At 43.1% G+C, this 15,543-nt stretch overlaps 1 protein-coding gene across 4 annotated transcripts in view; it reads left to right on the top strand.

Annotated features, from left to right (window-relative positions):
• LOC117960130 (signal-induced proliferation-associated 1-like protein 2) overlaps nt 1-13,167 on the top strand; it is an 83,644-nt gene extending 70,477 nt beyond the window's left edge. For 2 of the 4 annotated variants that reach the window (XM_034897798.1, XM_034897796.1), the window contains 6 exons: nt 2,049-2,187; nt 5,409-5,628; nt 7,049-7,180; nt 9,496-9,613; nt 10,574-10,652; nt 11,075-13,167. In XM_034897798.1, coding sequence (XP_034753689.1) covers nt 2,049-2,187; nt 5,409-5,628; nt 7,049-7,180; nt 9,496-9,613; nt 10,574-10,652; nt 11,075-11,221 — 835 coding nt within the window. In that variant the 3' untranslated portion in view covers nt 11,222-13,167. Of the gene's footprint in view, nt 1-498; nt 553-2,048; nt 2,188-5,408; nt 5,629-7,048; nt 7,181-9,495; nt 9,614-10,573; nt 10,653-11,074 lie in introns of all 4 variants that reach the window. The other 2 variants (XM_034897795.1, XM_034897797.1) reach the window with 2 other exon arrangements.
• Nucleotides 13,168-15,543: the final 2,376 nt, after the last annotated feature.

The following is a 15,543-nucleotide window of genomic DNA, read 5'->3' as shown; positions in this document are numbered from 1 at the left end:
TGTGTGTGTGTGTGTGTGTGTGTGTGTGTGTGTGTGTGTGTGTGTCTTGTGTGTGTGTCTTGTGTGTGTGTCTTGTGTGTGTGTTGTATTGGCTGTGGGCATATTTTGGTGGACAGAATGTGAGATTTGCCCTGGAAGAAACACTCTACTCTCGTTCTCAAGTAATTTCATTTAGGCTGTGAAATTTGCCACTTAAGGACTATGTGATTGATTGCATCCAGGGAAGTCGTCTCCTGCCGACTTATGAAAAAGCTCTAATTCGATTACCGTCCCCAATGTTTGTTTATATAATCCTACAGTTTTATTTCAGCTTACATAACAGCACATCATGATGAATGGTCTAATATTACTCACAGATATTGTTCTAACCTAATGAAGTTTCTCTTCCCCCTTTCTAAGAAAGATTTCTCATTCATCTAACGCTGTATGTAATGCTGGATGAGTATCTATGCTCCTAACCCTGGGCTGTTTCTCTCTTGCTTCTGCTTCTTGTTCCAGAGGAGCGGAGAGCTTGTTAGCGTTCCTTCTCACAATGCTGTCTGAGCGTTCAAGGTACACAGTTAGTCAGAAGTCAACCCCCTGTGGCCCAGTCTGCTCCCCTATGCACACCTCCCCATGCCCCACCTCCCTTTGTCCCAGACCACCGCCCCACTCGTGTCTCATGGCAGGTCTAAAGTGCCAGTCTTGCCATGTGGCGCATGCTGAGAGTGGAGGACAACCAGCTGTGCATCAGTGGCTGTGACATTTCTGCTGTATCTCCTTCAGAATCCTACTGCTGTGTACTGTCCACAACACTTCCTCCTGTTTCTGTCAGTAACTATAGTGATCAAGGGGGGTGACATGCAACACGCAACCCAATGTGTGCCCCCTAGGCTGTCTGGTGAAGTGGAGGCCGGTAAAAGTAAATTGGCAGCATGACGGTGTTTTTTTGTCTTTTTTTCAAATTTTATAATTTTTTGAAATTTTTCAAATTGGTGTTTAACACCCATACTTAGGACCTGCTGTGCAAGAAAGCATTTATTACACATTGTAGGCATTTAACAGGCTCTCACACAGTATAATAACCTTTAATGGCAAAGGTCGGGGCTTTAGCGTCATTCCAATCTTCCCGTAATCATGGATCGATCATGTAAGAACAAATTGGAAAAGAGCTAACTAGAATACAGAGGGGGAAAAGGAGGGGGTTGTTCTCTACAGTTTAAGCACCAAACCACCAGTATATTAAGCTCTATTAGTTGCTATTATTTTTTTCGGATAGAGCTTCAGAATAGAGCAACCAGATATGTATTTAGGGCTTGGTTGCCATGGTGCCAAAAGCTTAAAACAGGGCAATTCTTAGTAATGGTGTCTCTAGGTAACCATCGCAGCCAGGCTGCCCATCGTCTCGCCGTGTAGCGTATCCCCCCCACGCCCATCTAACACCCTGCCAACAGCATTCAGTTTGTCTTGCTCACAGGCTGCTCTCTTAAAGCAGATGTCTCACAGCCATACAACTTAACCAGCCAGGTCAGTCTCATCCTCCCTTTGCTGTATCCTTCCTTTAAACACTCAACGGCCTGAAAATCATTAAAATGACAAACACCAAAACAAAACATGTCACCTCTTGTAGTTCTTTTTCCAATTCTGTCTAACAGCTGTCATGTCCTCTGTTTTTTGTCTGAACTCTCCTCTAGAGTCTGTGGATGTTTTTTCTTTCCAAAACCTTTTTTCCCTCCTGTCCTTTCTACCTCTTACAGTGCTTTGCTGCATTCTTCAGTGTCTTTAATCATTGGTTTGGCAGAGTGAGATGGGACAGGGTGGGATTGGCAATACAATCCCGCCTTGGCTCCCCTCTCCAACCATGTTACCCCAAGTTCACCTGACTAGCATGGAGGCACCTGATGTTGGCATGCTAAGACCAATCTACCTGCACCCTTTGTGTAATACTGACATTCTTTTCCAAATAGCTGGACCGAAACTGCAGTGTCCCAAAGCTACCCTTGCACAATATGGCTTTCATGACCCTTCTGACGAGCTCTGCTCTTCTGTTTCCTCTGTATGGTCTACAGGCAGTTGTACGCACAGGAGGCCGCCTGCCAGCTCCAGGCTTCTGAGCGCGATGAAAAATCACTGCGGAGACTTTCGAAAGAAGAATACCTTAAAATGATGCTGCCCGACAGCCCTCCAGGAGAAGACCGGAGTCGTAAGGTGAGGTTATTGCGGCTGATTGACTAATAAAGTACACAATAATTGGGGTGTTGACAAATCAAACCTGTTGAAACTGTGAAGTAATGATAATAATAGCATGATGACATGTCATTGTTTGGATCAACTCCAAACACAAAGGCTATTTTATCATGCCGACTAAGAGACATAGGAGCTAGTAGGCCAGAGCCAGAGCAGACAACCTCTCGCTGGGAACCAAGTAGAGCAGGATAAACATCTGCTGCCCATCAACTGGTCACGCTGCAGAGCACCACAGCTGATGGGGCCTTGTCTCTCCCGACACAAGACCCTTTCAGTCCCCATTGACTGGCACTGAGTGTTTGGATAATTTAATTTGTAACAAGGCCTGGGTTTGCTCATTTGGGATGTCATGGATTAAAGGCAGGGAGTTGCAGAGAGTGCATCAATGTTTGATGTTCCTCTGTCCTGCAGACTCTATTAATTGCATCTTCGGTCTCCCATCCCCCATCCATTATCTACCAGGAAGAGACCCTGGAGATATACAAATAGGTTATTTTTGGATGTTGCTCAGTCCTAATATAAGTGCACTTCATCCCCACAGAAAGCAGGCATGTCATTTGGCACAGGCAGTTCTTGTCCCTCACACAGAACAGCTTAGTGTTGCTTAGCTTAGCACTGATCAGTTTGTCTTGCTGTTGTGCATTGGGCTTACAGTGTATAGAATGTGATGCTTACAAGAGAACCAGGTAGCGTCAGTGCCTAAACTAAAAGCAGGTGCATCAGGCCTGCACTGTGAGTTACCCTAATTTGATTATATTTGGTTTGGTGGAGCCAAACACTCCAACCATATACACATCTGATCCCAATAAAAACAAACTGGTCTTATGTGGGATTGAGTGTTTTCAATATCACCTGCTGGGCCGTAAAGGACTCAAAATACAATGTTGCACACCTTGTGGATTTATTGAGAGTGTAATACTGTCTGACTTGTTTAACCACCTAAAGGTTAATTTGTGTGTCACTTCCGGTAGCCACCCGATGCCAGTTAGTGAGCAGGTGCAGGGAGATTTGTCTTGCCAGCCACGGTGTCCGCTGAGACGCCCTTCCACAGACAGCCCGACTATTGTGTAGCTGACGTAAAGGAAAGGCCATTCGCAGCTTATTCTCCCACAATGTCCCACTTTTAAACCTCCTGTGGGAAAGAAAAAAAGGCATCTGAATAGGTGGTTGTCCAACACATCCTCCCAAGTGGCACGTCAAAGGGTTTCAGTGCCGTTTTTTGTTTTGATGTGAGCGGTGAGGGGGGGAAGAAAGTCAGGGAAATCAGGAAGAATCTTGGTGGATGTGTCACTGCTGCCTTGACTGATAAGAGCGTTGCTGTTGTGCAAACTATTTCCCATTACAGCTCAAAACAGGGTGAGGGTTGTTTCCAGCTGTGGTAAATTTAGACACACTGAAATAGTCAATAATCTTGTAAGTTTGATTAACAAAATGTTTTCTGTATAGTGTGCACAGCCGGTTCAGGTAACCAGTGGCAAGATGTGTTTAGGGAGCCCGGTTTGATGCTGTAGATCTAATAAATAGATGGCTTCTAAAAAAAACAAAAAGCCCTACTGCAAATGGTTTCATTTGCCGTGATTCCATTTATTGGAACTCTTAATCTGTGCTATTTCTGCTTTATATGAGAGAGCAGCAAATCCCGTTTAAAGTTGTTTTGATGAGCGAGAACCTTATGAGGTCTGATCTTGTAAAGTTGGGTGGGAAAGAGACAACGTTGTTAAGTCAAAACCTCTAAGATGTTCTTTGGAGGCAGTATGTTTGGATGCTGCTTTGAATTATTCCGGTGCATGTATCTGCTTTAAAGACGTACTAGATGTTGTGAAATTTTCACGGTGGGACTTGTGGGGGGGATCCGTCTTTGAAATGGAGATGGCTGGGTGTTGGCTGGTGGGGATCCTAGTCTGGTGTTGGCTACAGCTGGGTAGCCAAAGGCAGACATTTACCCATCTGGCCAACTGCTCCCCATACCATTTTTGGCTACTTTTGATGTCACTCCTGCAATATCTGTGTAACCTAAAAGGGACAATGATGAGTTGGCCTTTGTGGTTTTGTGTGTTTAAGCAGGAGATCCTCTGTCAAAATTCTGACCTCATGAAACTTGATTTCCCCTGCAGTGGTATTCTGTGTAATTCGTCCCCTCAGGATGATGCTGCCTTTCGAAGCCTCACTGCTTTTGTGATTGTTCATCCTGACCTTGTGTTGCCTCTTGACCTGTGGGACCTTTGTAATATGAGTGCTATTCTGGAGAGGACACATAACGCAGCAGACACTGCATATAAGTACATTATAGCCACTGGTTTAGTGAGCTGTGTGCATTTGGTCTTTGGTTTGTAAACAAAAAAACAATAGAACACGGCTTCTAAGTTTTTTTCCCCACAAATACATATATTTTTAATAAAGCTCTGCATTACATTGACTTCTACAGAAGTTCCAGTGTGCTTTATTTATCTGTGTTGACCATCTCTGGATAACGGTTGGTGTTTTTCAACCCTATCCTGTCAAGCATTTATCTTTAAGTGAGCAAAAATCTTTGAAAGTAATCCGGCAGCCACTAACCAGGCTGTAATGTAACACAATGGGGCAAATGGGTGACCATTAATTTCTATCCAAGAGGGTTGTTTATGCCACTGAGAGGCTCAGATTATTAGAAGTTAGGTTATTAATTATGTGTAGGTGTAGAAGGTGATGTTATCCTGCCATGCATCCGTGTGCAACTTACTGATGCCATGTCATAACAGCAACTTTAGCTAATAGCGTTAGCTTACTCCCGCTCTATTGATCTTTTTCACCTTGTTGTGGCACTTATCACTTGGTCTTCTCTGCCTTCTGTAGTTTCTCACATTAAGCTCAATGCCTTTTGGCTGTCTCAGCGCTGTGACCCCTTTCACCACCTCCACAAGACCTGTCCCCTGTTGTTCCAACTCTGGAAGACACTGTCCAGCTGTGCTCAATCCATCTGCATTTTCCCGAGAGCAAAGACTGTAATTGATTCCTGACACTGCTCCCTGATGTTCCCTCCTTACCCACCCAGCTGCCCGCTCATGTAAACCTGCTGTGCCGAGGAAAAGCAAAGCCTGTGGAAGGATGCATACATCGATGGGGGTTTGGCGGTCATTCAGCTCCATTGTTTTGCATTGCTGTGACTATTTGTTGACAATCTGTTCTCCTTCTCCCTCTCTCAGGTGTCAGCCGTTGGCAGTTTGTCACCCAGACGCACCCTTTACCGGACGCTATCGGACGAGAGTGTGTGCAGTAACCGTAAGGGTTCATCCTACGCCAGCTCACACAGCTCCATGCTGGACCAAACAATGCCTAATGACATCCTGTTCAGCACCACCCCACCTTACCACAGCACACTGCCTCCTCGCATGATTCACAACCAGGGAGCATCCAACCTACGGAGTAAGTACAGACAGTGAGACTGTCTCTGCCAGCTGCGAAGAAAACACCTAGTAATGTGTACAATACTTGATTTCACCAAGAAGCCGCTTTAAAAAACCACAACTCTGCACTGCTCTTATTAAAATACTTCTTAGAGATATTTAGACCTTCTCTGCATGTTGCTCTCAGAGTGTCATTCCTCCTCTTTGGCAACAGAGACAAGCCAGGATATAGATACTTGTTTGAAGGGCCACTTGTGTCCTACCAATGTCTTTAGAACAACTGGTGCATACTCCAGAAACACTCATCAATATATCCAACTAATTGGAACTGGGCGAAGCGGCGTGCAACTTGCAAGGGTCCTCTCGCTTCGTCTGCATTAAGCAGACACCTGTCACTGCTGGCTAGTATTCCCATCTCTCCTGTTATCCCAGCATCTACTGAATATGTAGTAGTGATGAGAGGTGAGACGTGCCCTGCCTGCGCCGCAGCAGGTCTTTTGAGACTTTTGACATGAACATTCTTATTTTTTTCCATCAGGAGTGTCACAATGTCTGTCATACATTACATTTCATTCACTCATAAGTTCCTGCCTGCCTCCCCTTTCCGTCCCTCTTGTCTCATTTCCATATCGTCCCTCACCTGTCAACGGCTGCCGTCATTAGATAGAAAATGGCTTTTGGAAAGATGTTTCTCTCTTTGGCCTCTTTTGGCTGTCAACCTGATGGATTCCTAATTGTTTTGAAGAGTAGTTCAGAACACAGGCTCTCTCTTTCCCTTACTGAAACAGCCCAATTTGGTAAACAGTGAATCACTCAAGCTCCAAGACGCTGGGCAAATTGAAAAGAGTGTCAGCATCACCTCAAGCTCTCTCGTATCTTCTCTGCTTCTCCACTCATGCTTTTCTAAATGCCTCTCTACAGAATGGGTAGCTTGTTTATTGCATTCCTCGTCTTTCAGGGCTGACAGGGAGGGTGGGAGAGACAGAGGGGAGTGAAAGGAGATATTGATTGAAACATGAAGACATTCACTTAGACAAGTCATTTATTGCCCCTCAGTCAGCGCTTTGCAAGTGCTATGCAGAGAAGGTGATTGAATGTGAGCCTATTGTGCTGTCCCATAAATACAAACCTTTCTTTTGAAAGTGAAATTGTTTGCAACGTTTAGGAGGATGTTATTTTGGTGCATCCAGATTAGAAGTGGACTCAGGTGTAGGATAGTACTTTACTTAAGCTAAGTGGTTTGATGTGCAGGGCTGGATTAAGGTAAAGACCATCCCTTTTAGTTTGAATAAACCCCTTGCCTTTCCCCCTCTACGCTCTTCCATTCCTCTCCCAACCCCTCTTGTGTGCTCTGATACAAACTGATGGGTGACTCGGAGATTAGCCCTAAACTCAGGCCAGGCCCAGACACTGATCAGAGTGCCTGCCTGTCTCTGCAGATGAGTTTTGGTTCTCTGACGGTTCCTTGGCGGACAGGTCCAAGTTCAGCGACCCGGGCCTCATGCCCCTCCCAGAGACTGCCACAGGCCTGGACTGGTCTCACCTGGTTGACGCAGCACGAGCCTTTGAAGGTAACCAGCCTGGCTGAAGCTGCTGGCACCTTGTGTAACCTCCCCCTCCTCCTAGTGTGTGTCTGCGTGTGTCTGCAAGTGCTAGCTCACTTGCATGTGCAGGTTTGTGTGTGCTTTGTGTTTGTGTTTCTTCTAGTGTCTGCTAAGGTGCTGTAGGAAGTGACTTGTGGGAATCCTTTTTGCTTTTTGCGCCTCTGCTCTGAGCTACATTTTGATTCCCATCAAGCAATGGATTTGGGAAAAGAAGGAGCTATCATTTTTCAGCGCAGACATGGAGCCAATTTTCACACCACAAAGCCAGCGAGTGGCCACTCAGGAAGAGTTCTTACAGCGATGCCTTTTACTATCAAGCTCTTGGGTTGATAGTATGGGGTAATTTCAGCTCCCCTCTTGGCCTTTTGTCCATTAAATCTGAATGCTCTGGAAGATGTTGGATTTTTTTTCCTGCAAAACAATGACAGACATCTAGCTCAAAGCAACATATTCTCTCCTTGAAAATGGAAATTTTCCATGTTCCAACTGTATGTATTTGTGGTTTCTGTGGACCCTGGAACAAGTAATTTTATGAATCGAGTGCTCAGATAAACTTTTGAGGGCTTACAGTATGTTGACTTTCCAAAAAGCATAGGAGATATGTTCCTGTCACACTCAGTCTTTACACTCAGTCACACTCTATTCTCAGCAAATTAGCATTGACACATCTCAATCACTTCATAGTCCGCATCATCACGTCTGTTCCTTTTTCTTTCCTGCTTTAAGTATGTTTGCAACCTTTTTCATGCCAGTGTATTTCCCATCTATCACTTAAACACTAACATGCCTTGAGTACTTTTTCCACTTGAACTCTGTCCGACCCTGTGAGCAGCCAGCCAGCCACATAGCACGTAACAGTTCATTTTGTCATAATTAATGAATCCTCTGTGGAGGTTCTTTTCTGATGCATTTCCTGCTGTATTGCCCGTAGCTTTTCATTTAACAAGAGTGGAATCAGTGGAGATGATGCGGAGTCTGGCTGGCAGCAAGAAGGCAGTTGTCACAGCAGCATGGCTGGCCCAGAAAAGCGTGTAAACTGGAACCTTGATGCCGAGCAGAAAACGGCTCCAGGCTGCCAATGTGCCATATATGTTTAAACCAGCTCCGTTTAGAACCAGGGCAAAGGAGGTTGCCTGAGAAGTAAAAGCATTTATAGCACTCACAACCTTAATCATGTGAATCCTAAGAGACTGTTGGCTTGCAGCATCCACAAAAACACTGTGCCCTCCTAACTTTTCAAAGCTGAAGCAGATGGAATTATGAATGGCAACAAAAGGCTTTTGGTGCAACACTGTAAACTCTTTTTTTTTTTTTTTTTGTCAACTAATGAAAATGTTTTTAATGTTCCCTCCCAAATACTTACAGCACAATATCTTTTCTCACATAGATTGCCATGTGTTCTCTTCAGTGTAATCTGTTTTTTTGTTTGAGTTTTAGCCGCTTGTCCAATAAATCTGGATTGCAGGTCATGCAAAAATGACAAGCTGTTTTTTCTGCACCCGTCACTGCTTTCCTAGAATTTTTTTAATCTTTCTGATGCAGCCATCGCATATGAGGAAAATGTTCATTCATATGTAAATTAAAGCTTGGTCTCCCTTTTCCTGCTTCGTCTGAACAACCGACTCCAGGCTCGACCAGCTTTTGTCTCGGAGTGGATTAGTTTTCAATTGGGGGGCTAAATTAATGGAAGGGTTTCCTTAATCTTTTCTATGAATATGCAGATCCTCCTATCTTTGGTCTCAGACCAAGGGCTTGAGAGAGAGAAAGTGATTTCTAAAGAAAAGAGCATTACGCTTCAAAACTGAGCAGTCCCCAGGCAGAACATGCCAAGTTTGGGTTTTCCATGGGGCTTTGAGCAAGCTTAAGGGCCTGATATGGTAAAACAAGCATGACTGGTGCCTAACAGCACTCTGGGATCCAGCCCACGATGAGCCAAACAGCTGTCACAGTAAGCTTAGAGGAGCAAGGGTGCCAGAGCAACACCCAGGGGATGTTCTTTATCTGTGATCGTCTAGAAATGCTCTGTTCACCACCTTGTTTCTGACTGTCTCGCTATAGATCCATCAGAATGGGAGGACTGCCTTTGGTTTTAAATCCGAACCATTCATTCACACAAAGCATGGATGAATCGCCCCATCCTGTTAGGAATGCATGCATGCGAGTGTGCTGTTCTGCTCTATTTTAGTTGCATGTTGACACCATAAAGGAGTTGCTGGAAACGTTTCCTGTTTTTGATATAAAAGGCAGATTATGACCTGTTACGTCACCTGTTCTGTCTCCAGACCAGCGCGTGGCGTCATTCTGCACCATGACGGACATGCAGCGGGCGGAGGCTCTGCAGATCTCAAGAGAGCTGACCAGACGAGTGGTGGAGGCAGAAGGAGCAGCACTGGAAGCAGAGTAGGCTTTACCAACAAACATAAATATACACACAAGCACCAACGCTCCAGTAGCAAGTAAATAATTGACTGTTTGCTAAAAAAACCCGCCCTGAACAGTGATCGTCCAATCAAAGCTTAGTAAGCATAACTAGGAAAAGCAGACCTGATGTGCTTTGGATTTTTCCACTTTGAAGTGGTGTGCATGTACCTCTAATAAGAGCAATACTCTCAAGAGTCTGGAGGTTGGTGTCTTGTTTTATAACCTATACAGAGCCAAAAACTCAAGCACGAAAGTGTAAGGAATGGATTAAACAGTATTTTTATTTGCGCTGCCCGGCTACTTTACTACCGTCAACAGGTAGTGATCGTTAATTACAACGGCAAGAGGCAAGCTATTAGCTATCTCCTGTACATTATTAAATGAGGTGACCTGTAATACCGTTCACCCAAATCAGCAATAGATAGTGTTACGTTTGCCATACTCCTCCTCCGCTTATTTCTCTTCATCAAATTCTTTACTCTGGTTAAAGTGGAGCATCCTGTTTAACAATACATTAAAGAACAAATGTAACCACTGAGTTGTTTGTCCAAATAAGTTCCATTAGTAAGCATCTGAACTATTAAAGGACTGTTGGAACAAGTAACATTTTTATTGTATTGCACTGTACAAAAGTCCAAGGCTAGGTATTAGCATTAGCCAAAGCTATCTAGCTAAATCTGATAAAAGTCAGCTAGCAACAGTCATCTTTTCAGCCAACAGAATCTACGGTTGAGTGCTAGAACTGGGAGGGCTGCTGTTGCCATGTGAGGAGAAAAAGCTTGACATGCATAGCAACCGTAAATAAAGGGGCCGGGGCTTAGATAGATGTCCTTTTATTAGCTCCAGCATCATAGTGGAAGCGGTCATTGTGTTCTATATTTTGCAATAAATGAGTCTTTCTTGAGTCTTAACTACATCCCATCTTGTGTCCCCCTACAGCGGGCCCCCCTCCACACTAACCGGCAAAGTCAACCAGTTGGAGGTGATCCTCAGGCAGCTGCAACATGACCTCAGAAAGGTGAGTTCACATATCAAACGAATTTCCCGATTATGTTTTCGTCACCTTTTTGCTCTCCTTTTTCCACGTCAGCAAACAGTGCGTGTGTGTGTGTGTCACGCAGCTCAGGAGAATAGACATTGAGTAATGGGTGCCCCACGGTCCGTGTAATACAAACTCCACTTAATTCAATATCCTGCTTCCTTTCCTCATTGTGTCTCAGCCCAACGTTTCCCCACCTCAACTAATGTGCTTAAAATGGAGAAAGGAAGTGCACTTTTATCGGAACAGGGAAAAGGCTGCTTTGCCATGTTAATGCCTCCCATTTACACAGCGCCGACAACGACAGACGGATGTTCTTGTAATAGAGGGGCTTTGATCAACCTCTTTTGTATCCATTCAATTTTGAACCATGTCCCGGTGTTGATTGTGTGTATGTTCAGGAGAAAGAGGATAAGGCGATGTTGCAGGAGGAGGTTCAGCACCTGAGACAGGACAACATGCGACTGCAGGAGGAGAGCCAGACGGCGGCGGCTCAGCTCAGGAAGTTCACAGAGTGGTTCTTTCACAGCATCGACAAGAAACCCTGAGAGAGAGAGAACTGCAGAAAGAGAGTGGGAGATGGCCTTCACTCCTCCTGGGCACCCACTCAACTTCTACTTAAGACTCCCAGATGATACACAGGCAAACAAACTATAGAACAAACCATTACCGGCCCCCAGAGTAATCAAGACTCTCTTTTAAAAAGACCCTGCTTGGGAGACTTTAGTGCAGCCCTGTGTGGAGAGACTTGAAATCCTTATCGGGACCTTATTTTTGGGATCCTCCGCCATCTGAAGTGCAGGGCTGTTTCTGAAATTAACAGTTGTTTTGTTATCCTGGCAAAAAAGACTCTTGGGAAAGCTTCTCATGTGCTGGAGAGGATTTGAGAAAGGCAACCAAAGGGCCCCGCCAGAATCCCTGGGATCTTCTTACAGTAGTGGAATGTAAAGCTCATTTACTGTAGTCAACATATAATCTACCTACGTATGTCACGTCAGTCTACTGTACTGTATGCTCAGCTGTACTGTATCGTACTGCGCACACTGTCACACAGCTGTTTCTGTGCCGGCCTTCATGGACACAGGCATGTAAGAGGGGAGGAATGTACTGGACGTAATGAAGTGGTACTTACTGTCTGCTTGCACCAAGAGGAATCCACATGTGGCGGTCTTGAAACATACAGCGGGGTTGGGAATGAATGTAGCTCAACTGATCCTTTTTTCCGGTTTTCTGTTTCCCAAAGGTTTCATGGTGTTGGTGTTTTGGGCCATTTTCTTTCAATGAATTCCACTTTTTCTTTTCCTCAGTGTTGCAAGGTGGGGTCACATGGCAGTAATTTAGATGTTTAAAGGTGCTTTCCCTACACACATGTTCATCAGTAGTTTCCATTCACTGTCACGATGTCCTAGCAATAATGAAGTGGTAGTTAAGAAACTGTTAAAAAACTTAAAAAAACACAATAATATGAAGTTAGCACAAACGTGAAGAGTTCCTGTCGAGAAGCAGTTGTACTTGACATGTATTTATGAAACAGGAAGAGACGGTGCCTAAAACTCTCGGTTGTAAATTGATTTCTCTTTGCTTTTAATTCTCTTTTATAAGCACATGCCTTGTCTGTGGCTCACTGATCTAAAATTGTGTGCGTGCGTGTGTGTGGGTGTGTGTGTGTGTGCGTGCGTGTGTGTGTGTGTGTCATCACAGCAAAATGTGTTCTTATGCAGTGGTTTCTAGAGCATTAGAGCAAGCGCCAGTGAACCACACTTACAATGCCAAATGTGTTTATTTCTGTACATATCTGCCACAGAAGTGTCTTGTATTTAACACTATTATTTAAGCTTATTTAACCTAAAGTTGTTTATTTTATTAAGGGTATTTGTGTTTTTTTTTTCTGCACTAAGGAGAAATAAAGCTCTGTGTATGTTGTAAAGTGTGTAGCTTGCCAGGGCAAAAAAAACTATATATTTAAATATATAAATGATGATTTTGGAGATTCCAACATTTGGATGCTGCTAGATTACAATTTGCTGGTTTGTATGCTTTTAAAAAATGGCTCTCTCCGTAAACTGTCCCGTCCCTCGTGGGAGACTGGTTGCTTTTTTTTTTTTTTTTGGGGTTCTATTTTTGTTTTTTTAATAAATGTAGTTGTAAAAATAAGTGATTTTTTTTCCCGTGTGTTATTAATAGGTTTCTTTTCTAGCATTCTTAACCAAAAGCAGTGACTTGACATTTTTCTGAAGGCTAATCTGATCCTGTATAGTAAATTAATGGTGTTAAAGGATAGATTCCTGTTGATTTTCAATGCTGTCTTAAACGTACAATATGTAATTGTCTGCCGCTAGGGGTCTTGCTCAAAGGACACCCAGGCTTTTGATGACGTCGTAAAGTTGCGTAGGATCATGGGAGTTGTTGTCTTTGTTTTTATACAACCAGCATTGTCTATAAAAATGTATCTGTTCACAGACAAGTCAATGTATTAAAGTTTTATTCACGTTAACGTTTTAGTTACGTCTATTCATGTCCTTTTAACGGATTTAAGCAAAATGGGTAGATTACTCTGGCTTTGTACATTGCCGGAAACATCTGGGATGATAATAATAATGTAACTAAACAAAATATATATCATAGGTATGGTAATTTTTAGGCATTTTAATGCAGTAATATTACAAGTATAATGCTTTAACCCTTGTATTGGCTTCACCTTCGGGACCCTCTCGTATCCCTTGGGTCAAATTGACCCATGACTTATTTGGGGTTTTAAAGACAATTCTAATATAAAAATGTTACTTCATAATCTATTAATAATTGTTGTCTTTATCTCAATTTCAAACAACAGAGATAACACATATATGTTTATATACTAGAACACAATTAAATATGGAAGTGTGGTTCATTTTTTGTCATAAGGTTATAATTCATGTTAAAAATCCACCATGGAAGAAACATACGTGGTCATATCCAGAATAATTCTCTGAATTGAGTCAGGAATACATGTTTAACACAGAAAATAAGGTAAGGCCATTGATTTTCAGGTAGAAAAAATTTACAATTTTTCTTGTAAAAATCTGAAATGGGTGAATTTGACCCAAATACTGTACAAGGGTTAAAGAAATACTTTCTGTTTTCTTGCTAGTAAATAAAAGGATTGATACCACTCACCTGGAGCCAGGAGATGGTCTTAGCTTAGCTTAGCTTAGCATAAGGACTGGAAGTAGAGGAAAACTGCTAGCCTGACTCTGTTCAAAGAAAGTGTATTTTTTTCATACAAATGAGACAAATGAGAGATAATTAGTGAGCTTTAAATGCCCAAAGCCAGACTGAACTAAATAAAGTTTAAAAAATAAAGTTTTATACTTTTCCTGCAGATGTTGTATCAAACTTCTCATCCAAGTTGCTCTAAGAAAGCAAGAAAGCATATCTTTCCATGTCAAACTATTCATTTAACATAGTACTTTCATGCCCACGTACATGAAAAGGGTTATTGGCCGCTGTAACGTTATCCCGTCTCCTCTCAAGATTAACAGTCCTCGTACAAAAACAAATTCTTTTAATTAGTGAAATAAAGTATGGATCTTCAAAAGTTACTGTTGCTACACCCCAACTTGGTAACTAACACAGTTCAAAGGCAACTCAAAGAGGAAATCTTGCACTAAAAGCTTTCTGAAGCATGGAATATAGGAGCAGCTTTCTATGTGAATCTACCCTTACATGGTCTGCTCTGCTCATTTCAGCTAATTCCTTCATCTACCTTTCAATAGAAGTTTGAAAACTGTGTTTTCCAGTGCATCAACAGCATAGGGCAAAAAAACAACAAACTGAATATTGACAGAATTGTAAAAGTTGCAGATAGAAGATGCCACTTGAAGCATTAGAAATGTAATACATCCACATCTAAGGGGTCTTAGATGTGTTGGAAAGACTAAATCCAAACAGATTTCAGAGGAGAGCTCTACGTTTGTTCACATAGGGGTAGGAATGAAATGGAAATCAAGATGGAGCTGAGTACATGTCCTCATCAGCCAACTCCAGGGTTGGACAAAAGGCAAAGACATCATTTTGGAAAGTACATTTGCTGAGCGCCCGCAGAAGAAGACAAAGATAACAACCTTTTTCTATGAGACTTTTTCATCCTCTATTTTGTAAACAGCAGGTGTGCTAAGTCTTTCAGATAGAAACATGAAACCGTAATGTGTTTGTGACTTGATTCCCTGTGAGTTAGTGGGCTTTAAATAAATGACAGATGTTCCTTTCACCGCGGGGACGGCAAAGGTCTTGCTGAATAATTAATCATAAGCCTTTTTGGGGTGCGGAGAGGAAAAACAATTAAATTTGTTTGCTACTTCCTGCATAAACCTCCAGCCCAGCTGCTGGAGTGTGGTCCAATCTATCATTTCCTCTCGGGGCTTGTGGGTATGCCGGTGCATTGAACTGTGGGTAGAGCTGGTGTAGCCATGTCTTTTTTTGGGGATTCATCTTTCCCCCATTTGGCTCACCTTTGATGCCAGTTGCAGGTTGCTTGTTTTGAATGTTTTTGCACCGCGTCTGTGTTAGCAAAGCGTGCGTGTGTGTGTGTGTGTGTGTGTGTGTGTGTGAGGTTATGAAGCAAATGCAGCTTAACCTTCATCCAAGTCTGAGCACTTTGTGAATGAACCAGGAGTTTATATTACTAGGCAGCCTGTTCTGACCTCTCCATCAGGCCAGACAAAAAAAATGCCTGGACGGTCATTTGTGTGATGAGCTCTGGGTTTGGCTCGGAGCAGCGTGCAGTGAGATGAGGTAGTTAATCTACATGTGTGAGCGCCGTGCCAGGACAGCAGATGGGAGCTCACACTGGCACAAGGCAATAGTGTTGCCTGTTTGAGATGGAGGAGGA

This window comes from Etheostoma cragini, chromosome 17 (genome assembly GCF_013103735.1).
Source record: "Etheostoma cragini isolate CJK2018 chromosome 17, CSU_Ecrag_1.0, whole genome shotgun sequence".
Lineage (NCBI taxonomy): Eukaryota > Metazoa > Chordata > Actinopteri > Perciformes > Percidae > Etheostoma > Etheostoma cragini.
Note: the sequence above shows the minus strand (reverse complement) of the source record. Positions and strands in the feature narration are given on the sequence as shown.